Below are 25893 nucleotides of genomic sequence, written 5' to 3' on the forward strand. Positions count from 1 at the left end.
TATTATTGTAATTTGAAGGAATGCATTATAAAACATTGAATCAATTTTCAATTTATTTTTTCAAGTGTTTTATGACAGAATTGGAAATAGTTGGTTCAAGAAGTCGATGCATATTAATAATAGAATCATTGACGTTTGATAATAATTGTTTATTCAGTCATCAAGTCATAGAAAATCAATTCAATTTATTCGTTTTAATGTATGTTCTACATTGAATGTCAGCTCAGCAGTTCTATGTGATCGATTTTCATTATGAACTGTTCTAAAATCATAATACACTGGGAGATTTACAGTAGTCTTTAACCCATCATTTACAACTGTTAACACAGACAACATCACAATGCATGCTAAATAAATTGTTGGCTTTGCAAGACAATGAATCAATGTATTATTGGAGACGATTATCGCAGTTGAAAATATTCCACAGTAGCTTGACATATTACAGAATAAATAATGTAACTATGTATTTTTGTTGTACTGTTTAGTAGAAAGTATCCAGGTTTTTGATCACATACACGAAAATGAGCTATTAGTAGTATACGGTTCACTGTTTGGTGGGATAAAATAACTAAGCAATCCAATCTGTATTGGTTCTAAATGTGAAAGAAATAATGATTCTCCATTTTTGTAGTTACTAATTTTTACCTACTCTGTAGTACAGAATATTCTGTCATTTCCTCTCTATCGTAAAAGCGCCTAGTCTGAATCCCCCAGCAGTTTGAAAATAATAATTAGTGACCAGTTGTAAATAATTGGTGTTATGTCCTAAACTACGAAATAGATTGAATTATGTTGAGAATTGGGAGTGGTTTGAAGATTTGGATGTATGTTTTTCAAAAAGTGTCTTACAAATATTATGTTTCAACAAATTTGGTCATTGTAATTGGTCATAGCATGAAAGTTATTTCGTCTTGCAATCTGGGTTTAAATTTTTATGTAATAGAGGGAATTTGAAGTGCTTGTATAAAAATTTCATACATTCAACAGCTATTATCATTCTTTATTGGAATTATTCTCAAAATTAATTGATTATTGTTACTAACGACAACAAATTATAGTCATTGTTTTCTTTGAAATAGATGGTCCCTGAAAGAATCTAGGCCATGGTGCTAAATAAATGAAGTATTTTTCAAAAATACAGATCTGGAAATATATCAATTCGATTTTGAATATCTTTATAGAAATTTACTCTTATTCATCATAGTTATCAAATTTTGAGAGTATTCCAATAGAGTTTCTAATAGAATTTTTCACTGAAGAAAATGTTTTCAGAAAAGAATCTCTAATTAGACCAAAAAATTACTGTATATGATTTCGTCTTCTAAGCAATAATATTGGCAATTTCTGTCTATTCAAGAAATACCCTTTCGAATTTGCCGAATATCTGCATATTGATTGACAATTGCACGATGATTGCCGTGTGAAATTGTGCACGCAAAAAGCATGATTCAAATAAGTTGAGTGCTGAGAGGACGCTACAGTGACCAATTTGGAAATAACTCGTTCAGAGAAAACTTGGAGTGGTTCTTGTGGGGCCGCTGAGCTCTCAGGGAGCTTGTGATTATAGTGGAATCCAAACCACTGTAGCCATCCTGATGAGAACTTGCTTGATCGTTTGTTTTATTAGGACGTGAATATTGAAGTGTTTGCCATCCTGAATGATACGACAGGAACCCTGATGTCTTGCGCTTGGAAGGATCATAACTGCAAGATAGGAGTTATAGTTGGTACGTCACATTCGGAACTAACTCACCTTTTTCCTATTCTATCTATCTAATTAAACTCTATTTCAACTGGCAAAATGACCATCTTATGTGGTTTTGACAGAATGTATGCCAAATCCAATTATTACTTTTACGGCTTATGTAAATTGCGTTTTATGAGTTTCTTTCAACGTCTTTTATTTTTATAATTGCATTCTTTATATTATCTAATAGTTACTTTAGGAATATCCACTTGAATTTAATGGTTTTTGTGAATTTATGATGGTGCTGAATATGTCGTATGTGAAGAAGATCTAGTTAAGATACGTCAATATCGATAAGATAGTAGACCTTATGGTTTTCACTATTTTCCTTTTGATTACATTACACTGAAAGCACTGTCAATTGAATTGAAATGGTCAAACATTTCAACAGATAAGTAAATATCTAGCTACGATACAGCAAATAAAACATTTTTGCTGAAGCTGATCCTAGCGTTCCTTCATATTCATTTCATCATTCATTTCATTTGCTTATCCTTAGTTTTTAGTTCAATGTGAAGGGAATGGTGCATGAGAGCTTACAGAAATATGTCACCAATTAGTGCTAAAAAATTAACAATATTAAATTTTGGTCTAGAAAATTTTGTCTAGAAAATGTTTTGATTAATTTCAACTACTAATCTAAATCAGACTTGACAATATTATTAATTCTTATTGTGTTGTCAGTAATTCTCTGTCTCACTTGAAATGTATTATACATCAGAAAAATAGATTCCCAAATTCTCAATGAAGTTCTGCAGTATCAGTATTGAAACCTCATTTAAAGAATTTCAATGGCTATTGGTTGAGAAATATTAGACTTGGACTAAAGATACTAAGTGAAGTCGCAAAGATTAGGAAGCTTTATCACCATAATGAAGTTTTTTGTCTGTTTGTTAATGTTTTATTTGATTTTTATAAGCTAACGTTTTGAAAAACCCATTTGCTCCTGCATTTGTGGTGCAAAAAGCAACAACTTTTGGTTTTTGGTGTTAGCTATCTTTAACATTAATATTGCTAACTATATTGTACAGTTTATGGGACATGGAATGAATTTTGTCAAACATTTTTAAGAGATTGTATATTTTCTTGTTAAAATGTATTAATCTGTACAGTGCGCATGTTCAAATGTTTCATCAAATTCAATATAGAACAAAGAATCATTGGATAAATCGCCTCTTAAACTTGAAACTGCTCACACTATAGACGTCCATAAGTCATTAGATACATGTCTACTTCAAAGGCAGTTCATTAGTTTCATGTTATATCTATTATATTTTATTTGATGAAAAATATGAACATGTGCAAACGGGTTAAAGTACTCAAGTAAAAGAGCATAACAATCTAATTTTTCAAAAAGCATTATCTGAAAAAAGTAAAAACAATTTTTTTGGATCTTGTGGTGCCATTATTCAGCTTTAATATATGATGTACCTAGAACATAATATTATGATCACTCTATTCAATGTTAAATGATACGTGTAAATTGCAAAGTGGAGAGCTGTCTTGTGATGAAGCCTGTCTATTGTCCCGAGAACTGTTTGCTTGTGTTGCATTGTGATAGAGCAATTGAAATATAAACAAGATGAATGATGAAGTTGAAAAGTCAATAATCTCAGACTGAGTTGCAAAGACACGAGCATATTCAAGAGCTTAATCATAATATATAAGCAACAAGTGGAAGCTGGCTTTCAAAAGTATTTGACGCTTTGTTTTGTTTTTCTGCATGGCTTCAGTTATATGCCATAGGGAGCTAGCACTCCTCTTCTAAATGAAATAATATTATTGAACGTTATCATTTTATCACAATATTCTAAGTCTCGTTCATATTATAATGTACAATAACAATAGTGTAGAACTTCAACCACAGCTGTTAAGCTACTGAAGTTATTTTCTTTTTTTTCCATCATGATACTGTTTCTTTATAATAATTGCATTGTAAAAATATTTGTAAAACATGTCAGTGTTATGAATAAATTTCAATTTCATGTTGATTCCAAAAGTAAAAAAACTATTTTGTGTGTTCTAGAAACACTTATTTCTTAACCTGTCTGAGTTAATTCATAAATTCATAGTACAAGCTAAAAGTAATTAGTTCTTGAACTATCATTTTGGTGTTCTTTTTTCAACTCTCAATATTTATGAACGCCAGGATACTAAACGTTCAATCGTATTTTACTTATAAAAAAATAAAAAAATTGGTTCAAACTAATTTATTTCCGCTCAGTTTCAGAACATCAACATCTATTGAATCGAAATTGAATTTTTCTAGCAGTATTCACTCTAATTTAATAGATGATGTATTATTCAAGTACTTTAGACTTTGTATTCTAAATTAAGATTTAAAGCAGTTTTGGGCGAGTGCCTGTTGCTTTTGAATTAATTGAAAAAATAAGTTATCAATATCAATACAAATTGTCTAAACTGTGTTTGTGATGGGAAATTCGCAGGTACTGGATGTAACGCCTGTTATGTTGAGAAAGTAGAGAATTGTGAGATGTACGAAGGTGATCAGTCGAAACCAGAGATGATTGTGAACACAGAGTGGGGTGCATTCGGAGATGGTGGAGAACTGAAGTTCATCAGGACACAATACGATTGTGAAGTGGACAAGAACTCGATAAACCCCGGCCGTCAGTTGTAAGTCAATTCACAAGTACTTGTCTTTTATCATTGCTACTTTTCGATATAGATAGAGACCGTTGCTGCTCTATCTACTCCCCAGCTATGGATTGATTTGTTGGCATTCCTTACAAATACTGTGTGTTACAACTATTGTGTGTGAATAATGTATCTACACATAATTTTTTGAATACCAATCACCTAGTGGTCGAATACTATGACCACATATTTATGTTGAAACTCAAAATTACTTTGATGAATAATCCCGATTCCATTTCTCCAATTTAATTGATTTATTCACCTCGAGGCTACCTTGTCTCAATATATCAAACGATTTTCCATAATCTATAATAGTATAACAGATTTTGTTGTTAGGGACTGTATATGTCAATCACTGACAAACGTGAGAGAAGTTGAATATCTAGGTGTTTTAATAGATCAACATCTGAAGTGGAATGCAGATATTGATAATATGTGTAAAAAAATGAAGTATATTGTTCATAAATTCTACAGATTGAGCAGTGTTGTAGATTTAAAGTTATTGATGATGGTCTATTCAGCTTATGCCCTATCCATATTTCAGTATGGTATAAGGGTTTGGGGGGTGCCTTAGACACTCATTTCAATAAAATAGGTGTGATTCAGAGGCACATACTAAAAGCTGCTCTCCAAAGGCCGAGGCGATATCCCAGTCACTTACTTTATGAAGAATTCCCGGTTCTGACAGTGAGACAACTCTATATAAAAAATTTAATACTTTATATCACTAGATCCAAAAATACGTTCACTCCCTACTTTCCAGCTTACAATTTCAGATCGCCATCAAATTACCGTGTCTTTTTTCCAGGACAGACCTAATAGTATGCCGTAGACAGTTCCCCTATGTAGTAAATAAATTGATCAACCTGTTACCCGAAAATTTAATTTTAAATAGCATCACTAAATCAAGTACAAAAGAAATTGATTGGATTAAATCAACAAATGTTTTTCACCTAATTCACAACACAATATTTTTTTCTCTAGTATTGCCATCAAACTTACATACAGTATATATATGTTTGTGTTTTCCCCACTTACACCTTGATTGAATTGTATACTTATAATATTATAGTTAAGCTTACCTTGTTGAATCAAAGTTTTTCTATTGGAAGTAATAGTATCGTTTTCTGTTTTGGTACTACTCGTCACCGGCACTCAAACTGTGGTTTTGCTGGTTTCGCCCAATTAGTATATTATTATGTTAAAAAAATTATACTTCTTATCCTAAAATATTTCTTTTTGTAATCTGTATTCATTTGTGAATATTTTTTGTCAGGAAATAAAATTTGATTTGATTTCATTTTGATTTGAACATGGAAAATCAACTAAACAGATTTGTAACCAGCAAAACAAAAGTCACTTATTAATGTTGTGCAGTAATTAAAGTATTGAGTTGTTCTAATAGATATGTTATGCAACGTAAAACTTGACAAATTGTTTTCACTCTTATATTGTACTATATCATAGTGCATATCATCACTGCAAGTAGGTTTATATATTTAAGATGAGATATGAATTTATTCAATACAATACAATAAACAGTTGAACATCGCAGGGATAGTTTTCCTCCACTACTACCAAATACTCTTAATTGAAATATTTACTACTAGGACCGGGATTCTCCAGTATATTTTTCATCACAAAATTCTAGTTAATTGAAAAATTTAACCACTATTGTATGAACATTATGATTGTTCAAACATAGACCTTAATTATATTGCTTAATTTTCAGATTTGAGAAGATGATTTCGGGCATGTACATGGGCGAGCTGGCGCGCCAAATAATCGTGAAGTTCACCAAGGACAAGCTGCTGTTCTGCGGCAAGGGTTCCGACACACTGATGAAGAAGTACGCGTTCGAGACGCGCTTCGTGTCGGAGATCGAGTCGGACCCGGCTGGCGTGTACGACAAGTGTCGTGGTGTGCTGCGAAACGAACTGGGTCTGACGCACGCCAGCGAGCAGGACGCCGTCAATGTGCGTTTCATCTGCGAGTGCGTGAGTCGGCGAGCGGCCGACCTCTGTTCCGCTGGCCTGGCCACCCTCATCGACAAGATGCCCCACTACCCGACCGTCACCATCGGAGTCGACGGATCTGTCTACCGCTACCATCCTCACTTCCACAACCTCATGATGGCCAAGATCAGGCAGCTCTGCAGGCCCGACTGCCAGGTGAGTCTCAAAACAATGCAATTTAATAGAAAAAATATTTATTCCTCTTCTAAATAAAAAAAATTCGTTCGTTTAAAAAAAACCTTTTCTACATAAAATACAATAACAACCAGCAGTTTCGGAATGTTGAATCCATTATCAAGTTTTTCTTAAAATGTTATTTCTAATTGTTATTTTAAGAAAAACTTGATAATGGAATCAACACTCCGGAACTAGTTCCTATTGTATTTTATGTAAAAACGTTTTTTGAAAAAAGGCTACCTACTAAGGAATTATTTTTTAACTAATCAAATAACCCTGATGAAAAACGTTAACAAAAAAATTATAGGCCTAGACAATTCAAATAAATAACTGTCAAAACTAATATTTGATCTGGGTTTAAGTTTTGGTCTCGTTCCCCACAGAGTTATACCATAGAGAAACAATAGCATAAGTATAGAGAAACAGTAGCATAAGTATAGAGAAACAATAGCATAAACTTATGCTATTGTTTCTCTATGGTTATACTGAGGCTCGTTTGTAAATTATTTTCGCCAAACGATACAAAAACAATACAATTTTGGTCGTAAGCCTGTGGTACTTTTCTGTAAGTTGTGTAATTCTGAATGATTAAATAAATAAATTTCCTTATTTTTTCTGTGAATAAACTAAAGGTGATCTCAATTGACTTTGTCATAAATAATCGATTATTATCACGTGCACATTATAAACAGTGAACATTGCAAAATCTGCAAACATATGTCATAATATGAAGCATTTTATGGCAAAATTTTCAACAATATGTTATTTCATTATTATAAAACTATCACCGAGGTAACCACTGAATCATTCAATCTTGAAACCATACCTTATAATATATTATTTAATTGATTTTCATGTGCAACTTTGTCACTTATAAATTTGGAAGAAAAATAGCACAAGGACTACTACCTTATTATTATTTCATCTGCAAATGTTATTACATTAGTGTCATTTGCATTGTAAATAGATAAAGTTTTTGATATTTTGCATTGTAAATAGATAAATACCTTCTTTTGAATCATTGAGCACTTTTATTTAAAATTAAATTATTTTAAAAATAACAAGGAGTAGTAATAATAATATTGAGTGACGTGGCTGGCTCAGGTGTGGTGTCAGTGTTTTCAGGTCGCACCTGATCGCTTTCATGGCCTCTGACATGGCCTGATTTTAGGCAGCCGAGAAGAAGTATTGTAGGTCTATTAATTTAAATTTATTCCACTACTGAATATTGAAAACATAACTTTTAGAGGTATTGATATCATTTAAAAATTGGATGGGAATTGAGCATGTAGGTTATACTTCACTCCAGCCGACCATTCAATTATGAGTTATCAACTAATAGTCCTTATAGCCGCCAATTGCTGTGCATAACCAGGTCCCTGTATTTATTGTTGATAATACTATATAATAGAAACGTAGCTGTTCATTAGATACTGTAATGTCAAAAGTTATTGAAAAAATGTAAAATTATGATGTTAGTTGATCTAATTTTGTATTTGTTGTTGGTCAGTTCAAGCTGATGCTGTCACAGGACGGAAGCGGGCGGGGAGCAGCGCTGGTCGCCGCAGTCATCAGCAAATCAGGTACCATAAGTCTGAAAGATGCCAATGCCGCCGTCGCCTAATCTACATTTGAGCTTTAGTTTCTATATTTATTTCACTGCTGTCATCTATGTAAATATAGCAAGTTGTTTTGTTATGTTGTAGAGTATAAGTTATGGCGTTGTACAATGCACAATGCTATAGCCCTTGTATATCATTAGCAAAATTATCAAGAGTTGGAAAAGTTCGGCCATTTTACGCGTAGTAAATTATTATGACTATTTAGGTTTAGCGTTTGAATTGAATTTTGGGTTTGTACTGATAGTTCTTCCCCAGTGCCAGCTCATCATGATAATTATTATGAAGGATGTTATTATCTCAAGTATGTGGAAAGTTTTTTTTCGCACTTGGAGCTATTCGAGATGGTTGTGTAGAGTAAATAATATTCGATATTATCGAATTAACTTTATTAAATATCTATTATAGTAAACTTTAAATGTGGACCTGTAACCTAACAATATTATTGTACTCAAAATCGTTTTATCATTCCTTAGCAATCCCTGTTCTGTTTTAAAACAAGCTTTTATAATGTAATCTTTTAATTATCAGGCCTACGCTTTTTTAATTCGCACTGTGTATCACTATATAATTATGACAACTTCAGTAAAATCGTGAATGAAGTATTTTTAGATATCTGTAAATTTGTTGGGGTGTTTTAATTTTTCATGTTGTGATATATTTTAGAGCTATAAATTGTTTTTTCGGCTGTATCTACTTATTTGTATAATAAATTCGAATTGTTTTTCAAGTACATGTAGAAACTTGATGTTTCATTAGTTCAACTAGCCAAAAAGTTGTTTTCCATGATGGTATACTATTGTATTGATATTGAATTATAAAATAAACGAGACATAGGATTGCTTCAATTGTATATCACAAAAACGGACATTTAGAGACATTATGTTATTTTAAGATTGAGTGTTTCAATATTTTATATGATGTCATCATGCCACTTCTTCACAAACACATTTCTCAAACTTTAATTCTTCCTTGATTAATGAGATCTAAGATTACAAAAAATAATTAATAATTGCGATTTGTATTGAATAAGCTATGAGAATTTAGGTAGTTCAAGATAATTAATTTTCATTGTTATTGTAATTTACTATTTGTTCTCATTTGGATAACCACTTAGTCTGCGAATTATTTCATCAGTTTACTGGTTATCAATTATTTTTTGTACTTAATTTGTTCACATATTTTCATATTTGATGAAATTCTATGAGAGATTACTGAAAAGGGTCTATGTGAAGGCGATTCAAAAACTACTTGATCTAAGAATAATTTCATGAGAAAAGAATTCCATCATCATGATTCATTTCAATTGTAATTGCAAATTTAAATGGCCGAAATTAATTCAAAAGATCGTTTAATGGAGTTACATAAATAAAATTACTAGAAAAATGTATAGTCAATAGTTGTGAAGATATTTCATCGCCAACAAAATATCGATACAGGCTATCCAGTTGATTATTAATAAAATATCTAATTTATAGTGATCATTAGATTATAAAAATGTTTGTATACATAAAAAAATATTTTAATAATAGCTTGTAGATTAGTTATTACATATTGATATAAATATAGAGTATACTGTATGATAGATTTTAGATAATATATTTTTACTTAGCATAATGCTAACGAGTTTGTACAGAGAAAAAAACTATTTTTTATAGGAAGTTCATTGTTACTACTTTTATATACTGAAACTCGTTGCCTGAACGAATCGATTACTGTCAATAGAAATTTAAATTTCCTTGATGCTTTTTCAATATTATGTTTATAAATATCGTAATTCATACATATTAAACTAAGTTATTTTCTGAAACATAGACCTCCTATTCTATTTCTTGGAACCATCTTTGATATCTGTTTATTTAGTGAGCTGTTTTGTTGCAAAATTTCATCTTTTTTATAATAATAATTATGATCATTGAATAAAATGGTTTATGAGACTACAGATTTGCGTACTGCACTCTTCCCTGAACTCTTCTGTACTAAAACATAGAACATTCGCGCGTATCCAAATTTAACGTGCAAATGTAGTAATACTTTCTGAAGATGAGTTAGTTATATTGGTACGGTAGAATAGTAGAAGCAGATCTACATCCAAGCATTTTTTTTCAAGTAACGGCAGAATGCATTTACGCACTTATATAAAAAAATGAAGCTAAGCCCACCTTGTGTGGAACTGTCTGTACCTGAGTTGAGAGACCAGCCAGGCAGGAGACGTTTGACATTGTCATGCCTCATGCGTCACCGGTATTGCCATACTTAGTTACATCAAAGCTTGTTTACAATTCACTTACCGACTCCAGTTACCACATTATTTGACAAGGATTGGAAGTTTCTTTTTATTCCATTCGTATTGAATAAATTTAAACTATGAAACATTTCATGAGAAATTAATAATGAAACGCTACAGGAGAGTCTCCATCAACAAATGAAAATATTAACCTTAATGAAATCTTTGATTCAAATTCTCGTCCCACAAGGTTTCAAACTATCATATACGATAATAACTGAAAAATCTTCAATAAATAACTATCAAGTAAGATTAGCCTACGGCAGTACCTACAAGGTACTTACTACAAGAAAAGAACCATTCATATTCATGACTGCTGCTTAATCACTTTCTATTATCGATTCTCTTATATTAAAATAGTGGGATAAATTCTAGGGTCTATTTCCGTGAAAAAGAGCATATTCAACCACAAGAGCCATAATAAATGCATAATTAGTGACTACTAATGCGCTAGTTTGCTTGATATTATTTTTCAAACGCTTTTAGTAATAAAAGAACGTTCTTTCGTATGGAATGAATATTCGTCAGTGTTCATAAAAATTTGAAAAATAAGTAATTTGCAATAATGAGCTTGAAACGTTACAGTTTCAACTAACGTTTTTGCTTGACTTGATGAGTAAGACTTAATCAATAAAAAATACAAAACTATCATCGGCAACAATAAAACATCAAGTTCTTGTGTATGACCTAGGATAAGCCTTTTTCCCTTCGATTTATTCTTCATGTGGAATTATTAGCGAATGATTTGTTAAAATGTAGCGCAATTATGAAATAAGTAGTTAGAATATTAACTTGATTGTAGATGAAGTATCAAATGAGCCTTAGTAGCAGTTTTAGTTTGATGAAACTACACTTAGTAACTGTATTGCAATTGAAGCATTCTATTTTTTAGGTAAGCAAGACAACAATGGAGCATCGTCGAATGTTTGCAAACCTTCCCCTAAACCGGCGTGTCCTCCTCCGTCGCGTAGTCAATGTTGATTCGATTAGCAATGTGACTGCTTAGAAGATGGTAATGGAGAAACAATTCACTTCTGGAAGTAATCATAATGAATTGATCTTCCCAACAGAATTATCCGTAGAACTTTCTGAGGAACATGTACGGTGTATCAAATTCCAACTTTGAGAATAGTTTGCACCAAGAATGAACTCTTATCATGACTCATTATATCAACTTTTTCTACATTGTATCAAAGCAGAAATAAAAGTTTTGTGTGTCTCAAATAGTTTTAAAATAATAGGAAGTCTTTTTCATTTGAAATTGTATAATCTAAACTAAGATTGTACTTTTTGAAATGGAAAATCCCTAAGGTGAACTTGAAACGTCAATGTTTTCTATAGCACTCAACCTTTGAGACCTTAAAATTTCCAGACCCTCAGGTTGAGAGGTCCATAAAACTCTGGGGCTTTATAAGGTTGTGCGAGCGGCTAAAAAAACTTTTTACAGGATATATTTTGATAGTTATTTGTATATCTAAAGTGAAAAATACCACTTTTTCTCCCTGAGGGGAAGATTGATTGCAACAATTTCCCTGAGGGAGAAAAAACATTTTTCACTCGTGATGTACACATTTTTTCTTCACCTAAATTTTTATGAAAAATCCAAATAAAATAATTTAAAAAAACTTACGTGACCAGTAAAAATGTGTTACAACATAACCTGAGAAGTAAACAGCTGGCAGTAATCATAGTTCACCGCCCAAGGTCTATAAAATACAGGTCATGACACTATTGTTGTGAGCAGCCATTTTATGGGGTCCTAGTTTACCAATTTTCAAATTTATCAGCTGTTATCATTATGGATTGAACAACATGATGTGTTATTTTGTAATATTGTTCAAGGGATATTGCTTGGCTTTGAATTGTAAAATAAATTTTTATATCCGACAGAATAATAATAAATTAGATTCCAACTAGGAACTGAATTGTTGATTTTTAGATTCAATTGATCAGGAACTTAAAACTCTTTTTGAAATTGGCCTCGCATATTTCTGTCTTGTCCCAATGCCTTTTGAATCATAATCCTTGATTTACAAGAATAAGAACAGTTTTTAATAATAAATAAATGAATAATTGAAGCATTAATTATTGAAATTTCATAATTAAAAAATTGAAAACTTGAATTCACATATTATCTGAACTAGAATATTGTTTTTAAAATGCATAATTTTGTTACGAGCAAATTGAATTGGATTTTCAAATGTACCGCCATAAAGACCCCATAAAATGGCTGCTCACAACAATAGTGTCATGACCTGTATTTTATAGACCTTGTCACCGCCGACGACAGCGCTATGCGCTATCTGTCGGCAAAAGTTGTAACAACCGACTCGTTGACCATGCATAATATTCCTTGAAATATTGGCCGAAATATTCGTTGGCTGATATTTTGAATAAAATGAAATATTAAAAAATAATTATAAATTTTTGTGGTATACTAATACGAAGTATGTAATAATTTTATCATACAAACATATATTTCATAATATGTTGATCAAATCTGGTTGAGGTATTGCATTTAGTTGGCTCAATGACTGACTACTCTATATGCTTCCTCATCTGAGCTTAGACCTTCTAACCTATTTCCAATGTAAGTTTTTAAAATAGAGATGCTTCCCATGTTATTTACATGGAGTTACTTTTCCTCCCGAGGGAGTTTTTCTGTTTTTTAGTACCGAGAGCGAAAAAGTGAAACTTTAGTATTATGTTTCAGGGAGTAAAGTAAGTACTTTAGACATTAGGTGGAGGAAAAAAAATCAAAGGAAAATGTATTGTCCATTAAGTCTATGTTTGTTCTTAGAGCTTGCATGCAAAGAGAGAGAGAGAGGAAAGAGAGGGAATAATGTATGCAAATGGAAAATATGTCGCTACTACAGCGTGCTCACTTTCACTGTTTGAGGGGCAAGGGGTCAGAACTAGATCCGAGGCATCTAACACAATAAAATGCAGATTTCCTTTAGAAGAACTTTTACTAGAAAGCAGACCCCTTCGTTTTAAAGAAACATCGGATTTTCGAATATTTGTGTTGAGCATTGAGCAAAAAAGGCAAGATAGACAAAGAAGTACATTGGAAAAAATATACTATAAATATATTCCATCCATTTCAAATTTTACAACGCACAAATTAATAAAGAATTACAAAGAATAGTCATCTGGGTGGTACAATTCACTCAGCAATCGATAGACGTACGATGGAGCGTGCCCGCCACTGCAAAAAAATATAGTTTTATTCATTTTTTTCTTATTATTCACAGACTTCGTCAGTGTTTCTAAATATGGTATGACAAGCCATTACATAAACAATGAGGTTAGTGTAATAATAAAGAAAATTCGAAAAAATATATCAAATGTATCAACTATAAAATAGTAATCCATTATAAACAACTTCTACAAATTAATGGGAAAAAAGCTAGTAATAAACACAATTATATTATTTTTCACAACAATCGTTTCTTCATGGGAGTTGATAAAATTTCTTAATGTTTCTCTAAGTTATGCCATAGAAAAAAGATAGAATATAGCTTATACTATTTTCTCTATGGTGATGCCTTCTCCTGACCACTCTGAGATCATCATTAGTTTATTGGTTGATAATTTCATATTATTTCCAACGTTCACTGTTTTTCAACGTTCCTAGTATACTAGGCAGTGTACAATGAGACAACCACTGAGAGTAATCATGTCCTAACAACAGTTGCCTTAAAATGAAAACGTTCTCGCACAATTAAATTTATATTCAATCTAAAACAAATTAAAGATGGATTTTAAAATAATATTGATGATCAACTTAAAAAAAAATTATTCATAGAGGCCAAATGTATTGTTGATATCTACTCACGTATTTGATATGAACAGTGTGACAAGTTCTGGAGGCACATAATCGAAGACTGGATTGTAGACGTGCACTAGCGACATGAGATCGCCATCCTTGTAGTCAAGAACGCCCTCCGGCGAGACGAACGTGTTGAACGTGTTATGCGCGTAAGCGCACAGGAACTGTGGACTGAACTTGTACAGTGGCGCCAGAACTATTACCTGCCCAAAAACAATACAAAACAAACAAACGTTTCACAAATGCATCATAACATTTCAATTTCAATCAAGTTATACAATGTTTCAGATATGCATATCTAATTATTGACATTGAACTTGTAATTAGAATCCCCGATTTATTAGATAAGGCCTGGATGCATTGGAAGAAGAGAGAGGAACATGATATTTAGTCAAATATTTTCCATGAAATTCAAGCACATATAAAATATAGTTATAATAATATAATAGCCTATGAGTTGCTTTACTAGTGATTTGTTTAGTTTACGAAAAAAATTTACATCCAAAGGTAAAGATAATAGAATCATATTCTTGAGAACTATTTTACAACATAAATTCAACTATATAACTTTAAAGTACATTCCAAATCGAGTTCAATGCTTTATATTTACTGTTCTGTCATGGACTCATAATTTCTTTTTGATTGGTTTATAACGGTTAATTTTGTCGAATTATTCTGTTGTAACATGTTTTGTTCACGTTGTGGTTGAGTAGTAGAGTGGTCATTACTGTCAAAGCTATGCCACGTCATCGAATAAATAGTTAATTCTATTCTACAGATGGAAAATTGAAATTTAATTGGAATTTCGTTTAATAATTCTATTCTACTTTTCAGTAGATAAAGTATATAAAGTAGTAGTAAGAGTCTCAATGTAACGGATAATGATTTAACTTATTAATTTTAGATAGTTAATTCTAATCTACTTTTCAGCAGATACAGAAGTCTCAATGTAACGGAGAATAATGAAACTTATTAATTTTAGATACGCTCGAACGTAGAAGTACATGAGGTTCGATGTAGAGTTTATACCGTTATCAAGAAGAATTCCTCATACAACGATTTTAGTTGTGGTCACTTGGAATACGTTATATTAAGCTGCGTACAGACTTTTGTGCCACAAACACTCGCATTTCGCTTTCAATCAGCGGATTATAACAACTGTATTTGTACAAAATCGGTAAGATACAGATATAAAAAGATTAGCATCAGCTGATGGGAAGAAAACGCGCGTGTTCGTGGTTCAAAAGTATGTACGCAGCTTTAGAGTTCGACTGTATCAAGCCTCAAATCCTGGGCACCTGGGCATAAGCTACATCCATAAGGAGAGAAGAACAAGATGTATAAGACGACATATCAGATTTGGTTGTTGCTGATTGTACTGACCGGCACAGAGCAGTGGTTGGCAGCAAGGGCGGCGGTGTGACTGCCGCAAATGGCCCTCAGGCCGCCATTGGCCATCACTGTCTGCGTGCCGATGATCACTTTGTTCACTCGCGACATGATCGCAAACACGGCCGAGTCCGGAATCAACGTCGTTTCTATATTGCTCTCAGAGAGACTAGCTGCCATATCGCTACCCTGCAACACCAAATATACAATAAATTTCAATTCATTTATATTTTTAAATGTTTGAAAAATTAAAATAGAAAATATACCCTATGAATAAGAGAGAAATATGATAGTTGATGGAACTGGAAGAGGGTAATAAATTTGTAGGATTTGTCCTACTTTCCATTGAATGGTCGTTTCGATTTTTTCCTGAGGATGATACTTGAATGAACTCCAGACTTACGCTTGTGAATAATAAGAGATACATTTACCTACAACTTTAGGAGGGTTTCGACGCACCGGGATATCTATCTGATCAACTTTTATCATCTTTGAAACTTTTCTCTTAACATTTTGTCAAAAATAATTGATTTCAGTTTTGAATGAATGCTACTAATGGACTGATAACTTACTAATCAATAAAAATGTTTAAGGTGAGATGAATTACATGAATCAGTTTTACTTGAGATTTATTCCAAATGAACTAGTTCTCGTGCTCTTCTTTATTCGATACTTAGACAGAGTGATTCATAATTATGGTAAAATAATTTAATACGTGATAGTAGAGGTAAAAATAAGAAAAATAATTCTTAAAAACATAAACGCTTCATTAGCGAACTATACAGGGTGAAAGATTTCGCCCGGAATTCAGTTCCTCTGGTGAAATACACCCATGCTGAATTGTTTGGGGACTAGTTTTTGAAAAAAACTTATGGTGGATTTTGGTATAAGTTTAATGTCACTTAGATATGTTACTTTTATAAAAAAAAACTTTTCATAAAAAACCGAATATTTTATTTGCAATAAGCTACAATGAGTTATTAGTTCTCTCCTCATAAAACAGAAAATTTTTGTGGTGTAATGTACTACATAAGAATACATTTTATTTAAATTTAGTTACACAGCTTACATAATTCTTTACAGAATTAAATTCTCTATAATTTTTATTGCGAAAAATTATTGTTTACTGGTCATTAAAGAAAGTTATTGGGCATCAAACGTAGAAGTCTGTGTTTTTCTACTTAGAGTTTTTGCATATTTCAACTTTTTTCTCAAAAACTACTCACACTACAGCTACCAGACTAGTTTTATTCAATTTTTCAGATATTTTTCCATATGAATCCACCATAAGTTTTTCAAAAACTAGTCAGCATCGGTGTATTTCACCAGAGGAACTGAATTCCGGGCGAAATCTTTCACTCTGTATAGCTCGCTAATGAAGCGTTTATGGATATATGTTTATAAGAACTTTTTTTCTTATTCTTACCTCTACTATCACGTATTAAATTATTTTACCATAATTAAGAATCACCCTGTATAACTTCATTTTAATAAGAATAAGGTCCTCTCCCTCACCCTTCCTCACTTCCTCTTAAGCAGCCTCAATTGGGCTGGTAACTCCCACTAGCTGCCACGGTAACGCGGAATTGGAGATGTCCGCAACTCAAACGTACATGAAATTCCAATTCCGCATTCCCACGGCAGCTAGTAGAAGCTAGTATTGTCCCTATGTGCAGAGAGCTTGAGAAGGGATAACTGTAATTTAAACAGAGATATAACTAATTTCAAGTACACTGCACACTGAGACAATAGCGGCGTCAACTAGACCCAACTATTAGTGTTGGCTACTAAAATTCCGCCTACAGTCCCTGTGAAAAAGGGGTTCGAACGCTGAGTATGTCACTGTGTGATGGAGTTTACAACTACTAGCGACTACAAGTAAAATTTCTATCCAATACTCTTTTAGTCTTTGCAAACCATCTTCTCTAAACAAAAATTCTCGTATATTTATGATGTCACCGCTTTTTGAACATGGTGTCATAGATTACTAGATGATTAGCAGAAAGCAAAGCATCATAGTTAAAGTTGAGTTAAACCACAAATACCTATAATAAATGACGCACCCAACGAATTGACAACACCTTCAACTGGGACTACAATCAGCTATCTGCTGCGGCCGCAATGTATAACCATATAGCAGAGATGAGACATAATGCTTATGCGATTTTTCCTCTATGGTATAACTCAATGCATTCCAATCTATCTTGGACTTTCCACTGCTTCCAACATGGGCTGACCAGGTGACAAACTTAATTAACGACGTTGTCATTTTATTGTAAGCGCTATGGTTATAGCACAGTCATTTCTAGGGTCTACAATGCTAAAATGGCTAATGTTAGAGGATTTTCTTACATCTTGGTAAATTATTTGACAAAAAATGTTCAGTGAGTAACTTACATTGTTGAATGGTGCACATTCCACGACAATGACCTCGAATTTTCTATCTTCGGCCGCCTTTTTCAGAAATTGCTCAACAATCTTTGATCTTCCTAGGGTCAGAATTATCTCATTGGAGTGTATGTGTTCTTTCGCTTGATTTCTGATGTTCTCTGAACTGTGGAAAAATAAAAGTTCTGGAATAGATCAAAAAGTTAGTACGATCACCTTAATACACAGAGCAGGATTGCTGACAACATTATTGTGTGATATTTGTTGGGATATATAGACGCTGCTACACCAGATACTGCAAAAGTTTTCATTATTAGATCAGTAGAGACAATCTATTTTATCTAATATATAGATCCAGTTTGTTTAAAACCGTAAAAGTTACTTGAAATGACTGAGAGATTGCTACGTGTATTTGAATTGAGCGACATTCAATTTTCAAATAATAAATTAAGATAAAATAATGAGATTGTGATTTAGAAATGATTTTCTTATTTTCTAATAGTCAGTTTTTAACGATGATTATGATTTTACGATAATATGTTTGGTAATTTTGTGATTATTGTATTATGATTATTGTGATTATTGTATTATTTGTGATTATAAGTATTTGATTAGACTTGAACTTAAAAAAAAAACTTCCAATAGAAATTTAAGGTTGAAAAATCAGTTGCAAACATTCAAACATGCAGTGTCCAGTTAATTTTCGAAATAATAAAATAATAATTATAAAATGTATTGTTTTTTTTTTTTGTTTAAATTAAAACACAATTAATTTATTTATTCATTCATTTATTCACCTTGTCTCCAATTCAGTTTGGAATTCGCTGATATGATCAAGAATCGCATCTTTCAATTCTGGAACTACAATTGAATAATCATCTATTTCTCCTTCGCTTGTGACTATTTTGTGCAACGAATCTTGTGGATCAAGCTCATCTTGTTTGTTCTGAAATAATCCAAATTTTTGTGAATGAAAAATACAACCAGCATAATATAGAATCTATGTCAATACCTCTTTGGAAAAATTTTCCTAGAAAGTATAGCATTGATTGATAGCAAAGCATTTCGTACCGAAACCCTCGTTATGGTATTTATTAGGATGCATCACTTTAAAATGCATGCGTCACTGACAAAAATGACAATAAAATACAAATCCTGTCACATTACAACTACAGATGGAAATTACTGAGATATTGCATTTATTTGCAGCATTTAATTTGGATTTTCGTTTGATAATAAACATTACAACTATTTTATGAATTAAATTGAATTTGAATGGACCCGTCTTTGTCTTCTCTGGAAGCATGTTGAGTAATAAAAATGAGTGGTAGAATGTATGTAAACTCACAGCATTTAACCACAGAGTATAGTATCAACTATATTATGAAATATATTTGATAGTGTAATAGGTCATGTTTGATAAATATTTCTCGTATCTCATTATAAATAAGTATTATCTTTTTTAAAAGTTGGTCAAAGTTTTTACAAATATCTGATAGTACAATTCGGTCTTTGCGTGAATAACATTGAATGGAATGCAATAAGCAAAATAGCTTACGGTACACGTGTTTTTGTCTAAAAATAAAAACACTGAATGATTTATGATTTTTGTAAGTTTTTCACTCTGAAATCTATTTTTTGTCATTCATCCCAACACGATTTTCCAGACTAATTTTGATTAATTGATGTATTCATTTTCTTCATATTCTTTTCACGCCAACACATACCGAAAATTCTCCTATGTGAAAGAAAAATTAGCATTGGTTGTGAGGTGAGGGAATTCTGCAAAAACTTGAAATAAGTATAGAATGCACCTCAGAGTTTGCATAAATGCACCTCAAGAGATACGTTTCTCACACTATAGTTGAGCTATGTAGTAATTTGTAATAAATGAGAAAAAAAATATCAGTTGTAATATTTTAAATAATAAAGGGTACTTCAATTTTCCATATTGATTTATTAAATAAGAAGACCATATCAGTCCATAGTAACCACGCTGTTAGTAAAATTAAGATTTCTTTCATCAACGATCACAGTAACACTACATAAAAATATTTGCAGATATTAATAATATAGATGAGATAGATAAAGATAATATTGGCAGAAATAATGATACTTATACTCAATCGTCAGAAAATTGAAAATCCCCCATAGAATAAAAACTACATAGAAGGGGGTTAATCCCTCTTCTATGGCTATGATTATAATGGAGTTAATTTTTAGCAATATACGAGTATGTTTTAAAAATTGGACAAAATGATATAGTAGATAGGAAAATTATGAATGAAGTTTACCTTACGCGCTGCTGTATACTCCTCCCTGATTATCTTCAAAACCCGCCGAACCATGTTGCCAACTGAAGCGTGCACTGGAAGTGCGTCCTCCAGATTCTTGCCGTGTGTTTTGATCATGACCAAGAGCCGCCTGAAACAGATTCATTTGTTGTTAATGCAATAATTTAGGGTGATTATAAAAGGAAATCCAGCGAAGTTGAAAGCAATAGTCTGGAAATTCCCGAACTTCACCGTGGAAATAAGCTGGTGCACCGTCATGCTGAAAGTAGAAGGGCACTTTTTCATCTTGTTCAGCATGACGGTGCACCAGCTTATTTCCACGGAGAAGTTCGGGATTTCTAGACAATTGCTTTCAACTACACTGGATTGACTGTGCAGAGCCAATTGCATGGCCACCTCGCTCTCTGGATTTGACACAGATTGATTTCTTCCTGTGTGGTTTCATCAAGGATAAGATTTATGTTCTGCCTCTACCTCCGAAATCGGATCGCAATCAAATCGCTGCGTTTGCACAAGTTACGCCTGATATGCTGGTACGTGTGTGGCAAGAAATCGATTATCGGTGGGATGTACGTTGCATTACCAACGGCTGTCACATCGAATCAAAATAGCACCTACACCTTAAACTTGTAGTGTTTTGTAACAAAATGACTCAATTCTGTAAGTAAAATCAATATATGTGGTTTCAAAGTTGTAAAGTCCTTTTATAATCACTCTGTATAAAGCGGTCGTAATCGCACTGGACAATGTATAAAAATATAATATCGTGTCACTGTCGTCAGGACGACAATGCAAAAATTCTGAAATGTGCAAAAATATGTGTGCACATACACAAAAAAATACAGCCTACCAATTGGATTTGTCATAATAGGAAGAAACATGAAACTACAAATAACAATACGCAGTTCAGCCCTTCAAGTGCATCAAATGTGCCAGTCAGCCAGAGCATGGCCTCTTCATCTGCAAGGTGCAATCAGTCCACTAAGAAACTGATACAATGAACATGTGATGAATCAATGTGGTCTATAAGCTCCGTTTGAGTTTCTCCACATTCGCAATTGGGATGATCTAAAAGTCCCCAAATATGCATGCTTCGTATGGCATCTCCCTTGGTCAGTTCCTGGCTGAAGCTGTTTAGGCAAACCCATTGCTATCGGGGTAACTTGAAGCCAGGGACTGTTGCTTGGTTTAGACACGAGAACTTTGTTTTTTACATACTGAGATTCATGAGAAAAAGGTACAATATATAAAAGGTAAACCTGAAGAGTGTCTCTTGGAGCTAGGGCGATAACAAACATAGTTAGTATGAAATTATCTGTAACAATATTTATAATTTGACTACAGTCTATTTAGGTCATTCTATATCATACAATTAAGAATTAATTTGTTCAAATTTTGAATTTTTTTACTCTTTTAATTAAAATTGACTATTACAAATTTCATAGAGTTGTCGCTAAGGAATTGCGCATCAAGGTGAAAACTTATCAATTTGGCTCTTTGAAAAAAATATTATTATGTTTGATTTCCAACTGCTTTGGTTTTTTATTGTGGATGATGCAATAAAATTAATGAAATAATGCATTAGTAAACTATTAGAGTGAGTTACTTACTGAGCATTTTTCCAGTCTGCTTCTTTAATGATTTCTCTCAATATATTTACTGTCCTGTTTGTTATGATAGAAGTACTTGAAAATTTTCTGAAAAAAATGAATAAGAGTTAATTGAATATTACATTTATAAATTCCAATAACAATTTAAATACAGGTAGTTGGAGAAGTAGTTGAATCTATTTGAAATCAAATTCAATTATTACTAAGATGCATAATAGGCTACATCAAACTTTACTTATGAATAATAAAAAGCATTGAAAAATTTGACACATTGTTTAACCTACTCAGATCGAATCTTTTATTTACAAATCATAAACATTTATACAGTACATACATAGTCAATTTGTAGGCCTATGAACTGAATTTGTATGTAGCTTACCATTAAAATAGATTATTGAGCCAAAGGTATATTTTGTCATGGTCAAAATATTAAAATAAAAAATGCATAACTTGAAAAAAATTACAATTATATATTGAATAATCATTTTTCATATTCTTGATTGACAATTTACTTGATTCTTTAACAGTATTCAATCTATAAAAAGACCTATTATAAAAAAATAGTCTAGGCCTATCAATATTTACCCAGCTTTCACTTTGCTGATAAAGTTTTTCATCAACTTCGCACCACGGTTAGGTTTTTTTGACATTTTATCCATGACATAAAGTTAAAAATAAACTAAATACGATTAAAATAATCCAATTATTTTATAAAGCAAACAATATTGTTTTTTAGAGGTTATTTGATTTAAGTTGTCGAATAAAAACACAATTAAAACTGCCAGATTATTCCTTATGTTTATCTAAATTAACTAAACCAATAAACATTCATTATTCTGGTAGGGAGACTGGAAAGATAATAAAAATTGTTTGTTAAACATAAATATTTGATTCAAAAATACAGGATACTCTCATTCTTGAATGACAAATTTTATGATGAAATCATAATTTGAGATTTGAGGTTAGACAAATTCTGTAATCAAACAAACCACTCCTTGTCTCAGACAGCACCGTATCGCGCATGCGTTAGCAACGGGTTTTTCCCGTTCCATTCAGTCAGATCTTTGAATGTAACGTTCTTTGTGATGATGGTTACCGAGCACTGTAACTGGAGCCAATCGTCATTCTATTTGATGAAGATATTATTATCCAATGATGATTTATGATTAAATTCAATATAATAATCAATTTATTATTATTTTATTCGAAAAAAGAGTACTTTTGAAAAATATAATTAATAAAATATAACAGTTGTTATTTAACTGATGTTAAAAAACACTATAACTAAGTCAGCATATTGTCATTTCAAAACAAAAACCGAACCCTCAACCTCCCCTTTTACATTTAAAACATCAATAAACATAACTATTTGAAAAACCTCTATTCCCTTCAAGCATATTGCAATTTCAAAGCAAAATCCTAACCTATCTTTCCACCTTTGAAATATCAAAAAGCATTATTCTACCTGGACCCTAGCCCTTTCTAGCATATTGCAATTTAAAAGCAAAAACCTAACCCAACCTTATGTAACATTATTAAATATAATCCAAAAAAAACCTAACCACTAACCCCTTCACATTTAATAATTTAGATTTCAAAGCAAAATCCTAACCCCCTAACCTATCCTTTTACATTTGAAACATCAAAAAACATAACTCTAACTGCACCCTAGCCCTTTCTAGCATATTGCAATTTAAAAGCAAAAACCTAACCCAACCTTATGTAACATTATTAAATATAATCCAAAAAAAACCTAACCACTAACCCCTTCACATTTAATAATTTAGATTTCAAAGCAAAATCCTAACCCCCTAACCTATCCTTTTACATTTGAAACATCAAAAAACATAACTCTAACTGCACCGTAGCCCCTTCTAGCATATTGCAATTTCAAAGCAAAAACCTAACCTATCCTAATAACACATTATTAAATATAACCTAAATAAAACCTAACCTTTAACCCTTTCACATTTAATACTTTAGATTTATTCGTCATCTTTAGAACATGTTCACAAACATGTGGTTCATTTCTTGAACATGTTCACAAACATGTGATTCAGAGCAAAATCCTAACCGCCTAACCTATCCTTTTACCTTTGAAACAGAGAAAACTCCTATAAAACTCCTTGTAATTCTGTGCTTTGAAACATCAAAAAACATAACTCCACCTAGACCCTAGACCCTTCTAGCATATTGCAATTTTAAAGCAAAAACCTAACCTATCCTAATAAAACATTATTAAATATATAACCTAAATAAAAACTAACCCCTAACTCTTTTACATTTGTTGAACGAGACAAGGATAGCAACACCATTGCAAATCGTACACTAACATTATAACGTGGACCTCACTATAGATACTCAAAGGATACTTTTGAATAACTATGTTATAACTGTGACTGTTGCTGGCCGTTACTCTGTTTCTGAGACAAAGAGAAGCTCCTGTAATCAAGACTTGTCATCTCGACTATCGGACGACCGGTTGTCGATAATCGAAAAATGAGTCACCTTCTAAGAGTCTGTACACACCAATTTTGAAAAAGTATCAATTGCCAAAGTATAAGAAGTGGACACTCCAAAGTTGATCGAAGAGTTTCTTTTGAGTATAGTTTTCTTTTATAGTTAGGTCAACGTTATAATGGCAGTGGATGAAGAATAGCGATGCCGATTCTCTGCATTAATTAGGCCTAATCATATTTCTACACTGTGAAAAACATAATTGATACTTACTTGATACTTGTTGTCGTTGTCGAAGACTGGGGATTCCAAATAGACAGTGTCATAAACAAGGCTGGTTGGTAGCCATTTTGGCTAGTCGTTGGAGTAGAACTGATTCAAAAAAGGGGCTCGTCCTCAAGCTAAGCAAATGAGTAGAGTGGCTTGTCGTTCAGCTTCAGCTTCACTGTGCTAAGCAGTTTATCTCTTGGTAGATTTCTCACTTCGCTGGGCAGCCTGTTGAACATTCGAATGGCTGCTGCTGGGTAGCTGTTGTAGGTGCTGCTCAATCGTGTGTGGGATGCCTCAAGGTCAGCAGCTCGGCGTGTATTGTGGCTGTGGATTTCGCCTCTTCTCGTCCAGTCTTCCTGGTTGTCCATCAGGTGTGATAATGAGCAGAACACGTACTGACTGTAGATGGTGAGGATCCCCATACCCTTGAAGGGAGGTTTACAGTGGTCCCTACTTCCCGAGAATGTGATTGTTTGGACTGCTCTTTTTTGGAGGAGCAGTACATTCTTTGCTGCTGGAACATGTCCCCACAGGATCAGTCCATACATGATGTGGCTATGAAAGAGTGAGTGGTATGTCATTACCAAACTATCCCTGCCTACCACATGTCTGAGCTTTTTTAGCAGGTATATTACCCTGGAAAGCTTTTGACACACTTCTGACACATGGTGACTCCATCTCAGCCTTCCATCCAGCCAGAAGCCAAGCAACTTGACCGGTTCTGCCTCCTGCCGTCGCAGTGAGCAAATGAGGGTACTTGTTTTGTCCTCATTCAGCTTTAGTTTGTTTGCTAAGAACTACTTTTTGCGCTGCATAACAGTTCTGCAGATCTTGGAATGGCCTCATCACTTGTTGGACCTCTCGCTGCTATTGTAGTGTCATCTTCAAAAATCACTGCTTCCTCGTTTGCTGTGAAATCATTCATGAGGAGAATGAACAGCAAGGGTCCCAACACTGAACCCTGTGGTACACCATGCTCCACTCTCCTGATTCTTGAAGTCGCTCCCTTTATTAAAGTAGCTTGCATTCTATTTTGCAAGTAGTTTACAATTGTTTTCAGCACAGTCCCTTCCATGTCATACATTTCAAGCTTTTTGATGAGTAAGTCATGCGGCACACAATCAAAAGCCTTACTCAGGTCGCACATTGT

General features: G+C 32.8%; 2 protein-coding genes across 7 annotated transcripts in view; one reads left to right on the forward strand and one right to left on the reverse strand.

The window, feature by feature from the left end:
* LOC111061493 (hexokinase type 2) overlaps positions 1 to 11809 on the forward strand; it is a 71996-nt gene extending 60187 nt beyond the window's left edge. The window contains exons 5-9 of one of the 5 annotated variants that reach the window (XM_039426868.1): positions 1628 to 1727; positions 4195 to 4384; positions 6138 to 6576; positions 8108 to 8180; positions 11396 to 11747. In XM_039426868.1, the coding sequence (XP_039282802.1) occupies positions 1628 to 1727; positions 4195 to 4384; positions 6138 to 6576; positions 8108 to 8180; positions 11396 to 11484 (891 nt within the window). In that variant the 3' untranslated portion in view covers positions 11485 to 11747. Of the gene's footprint in view, positions 1 to 1627; positions 1728 to 4194; positions 4385 to 6137; positions 6577 to 8107; positions 10159 to 11395 lie in introns of those variants that run through there. The other 4 variants (XM_039426866.1, XM_039426865.1, XM_039426867.1 and 1 more) reach the window with 4 other exon arrangements.
* A 1766-nt stretch (positions 11810 to 13575) lies between these two features.
* On the reverse strand, positions 13576 to 25048 carry LOC111061492 (translation initiation factor eIF-2B subunit beta). 2 transcript variants are annotated; one of them, XM_039426874.1, is made up of 8 exons: positions 24747 to 25048; positions 22017 to 22103; positions 20407 to 20536; positions 18910 to 19058; positions 18122 to 18278; positions 15719 to 15913; positions 14342 to 14538; positions 13576 to 13711 (listed from the first exon to the last, which is right to left on the reverse strand). In XM_039426874.1, exons 1-8 carry the CDS (start codon positions 24797 to 24799, stop codon positions 13639 to 13641), a joined length of 1041 nt encoding a protein of 346 aa, XP_039282808.1. In that variant the 5' UTR covers positions 24800 to 25048; the 3' UTR covers positions 13576 to 13638. The 2 variants fall into 2 exon arrangements, with proteins under 2 accessions (XP_039282808.1, XP_022204873.1); XM_022349181.2 differs by lacking the exon at positions 24747 to 25048 and adding an exon at positions 22602 to 22997.
* Between the last annotated feature and the right edge of the window lie 845 nt (positions 25049 to 25893).

The sequence above is a fragment of the Nilaparvata lugens genome, chromosome 4 (genome assembly GCF_014356525.2).
Source record: "Nilaparvata lugens isolate BPH chromosome 4, ASM1435652v1, whole genome shotgun sequence".
Lineage (NCBI taxonomy): Eukaryota > Metazoa > Arthropoda > Insecta > Hemiptera > Delphacidae > Nilaparvata > Nilaparvata lugens.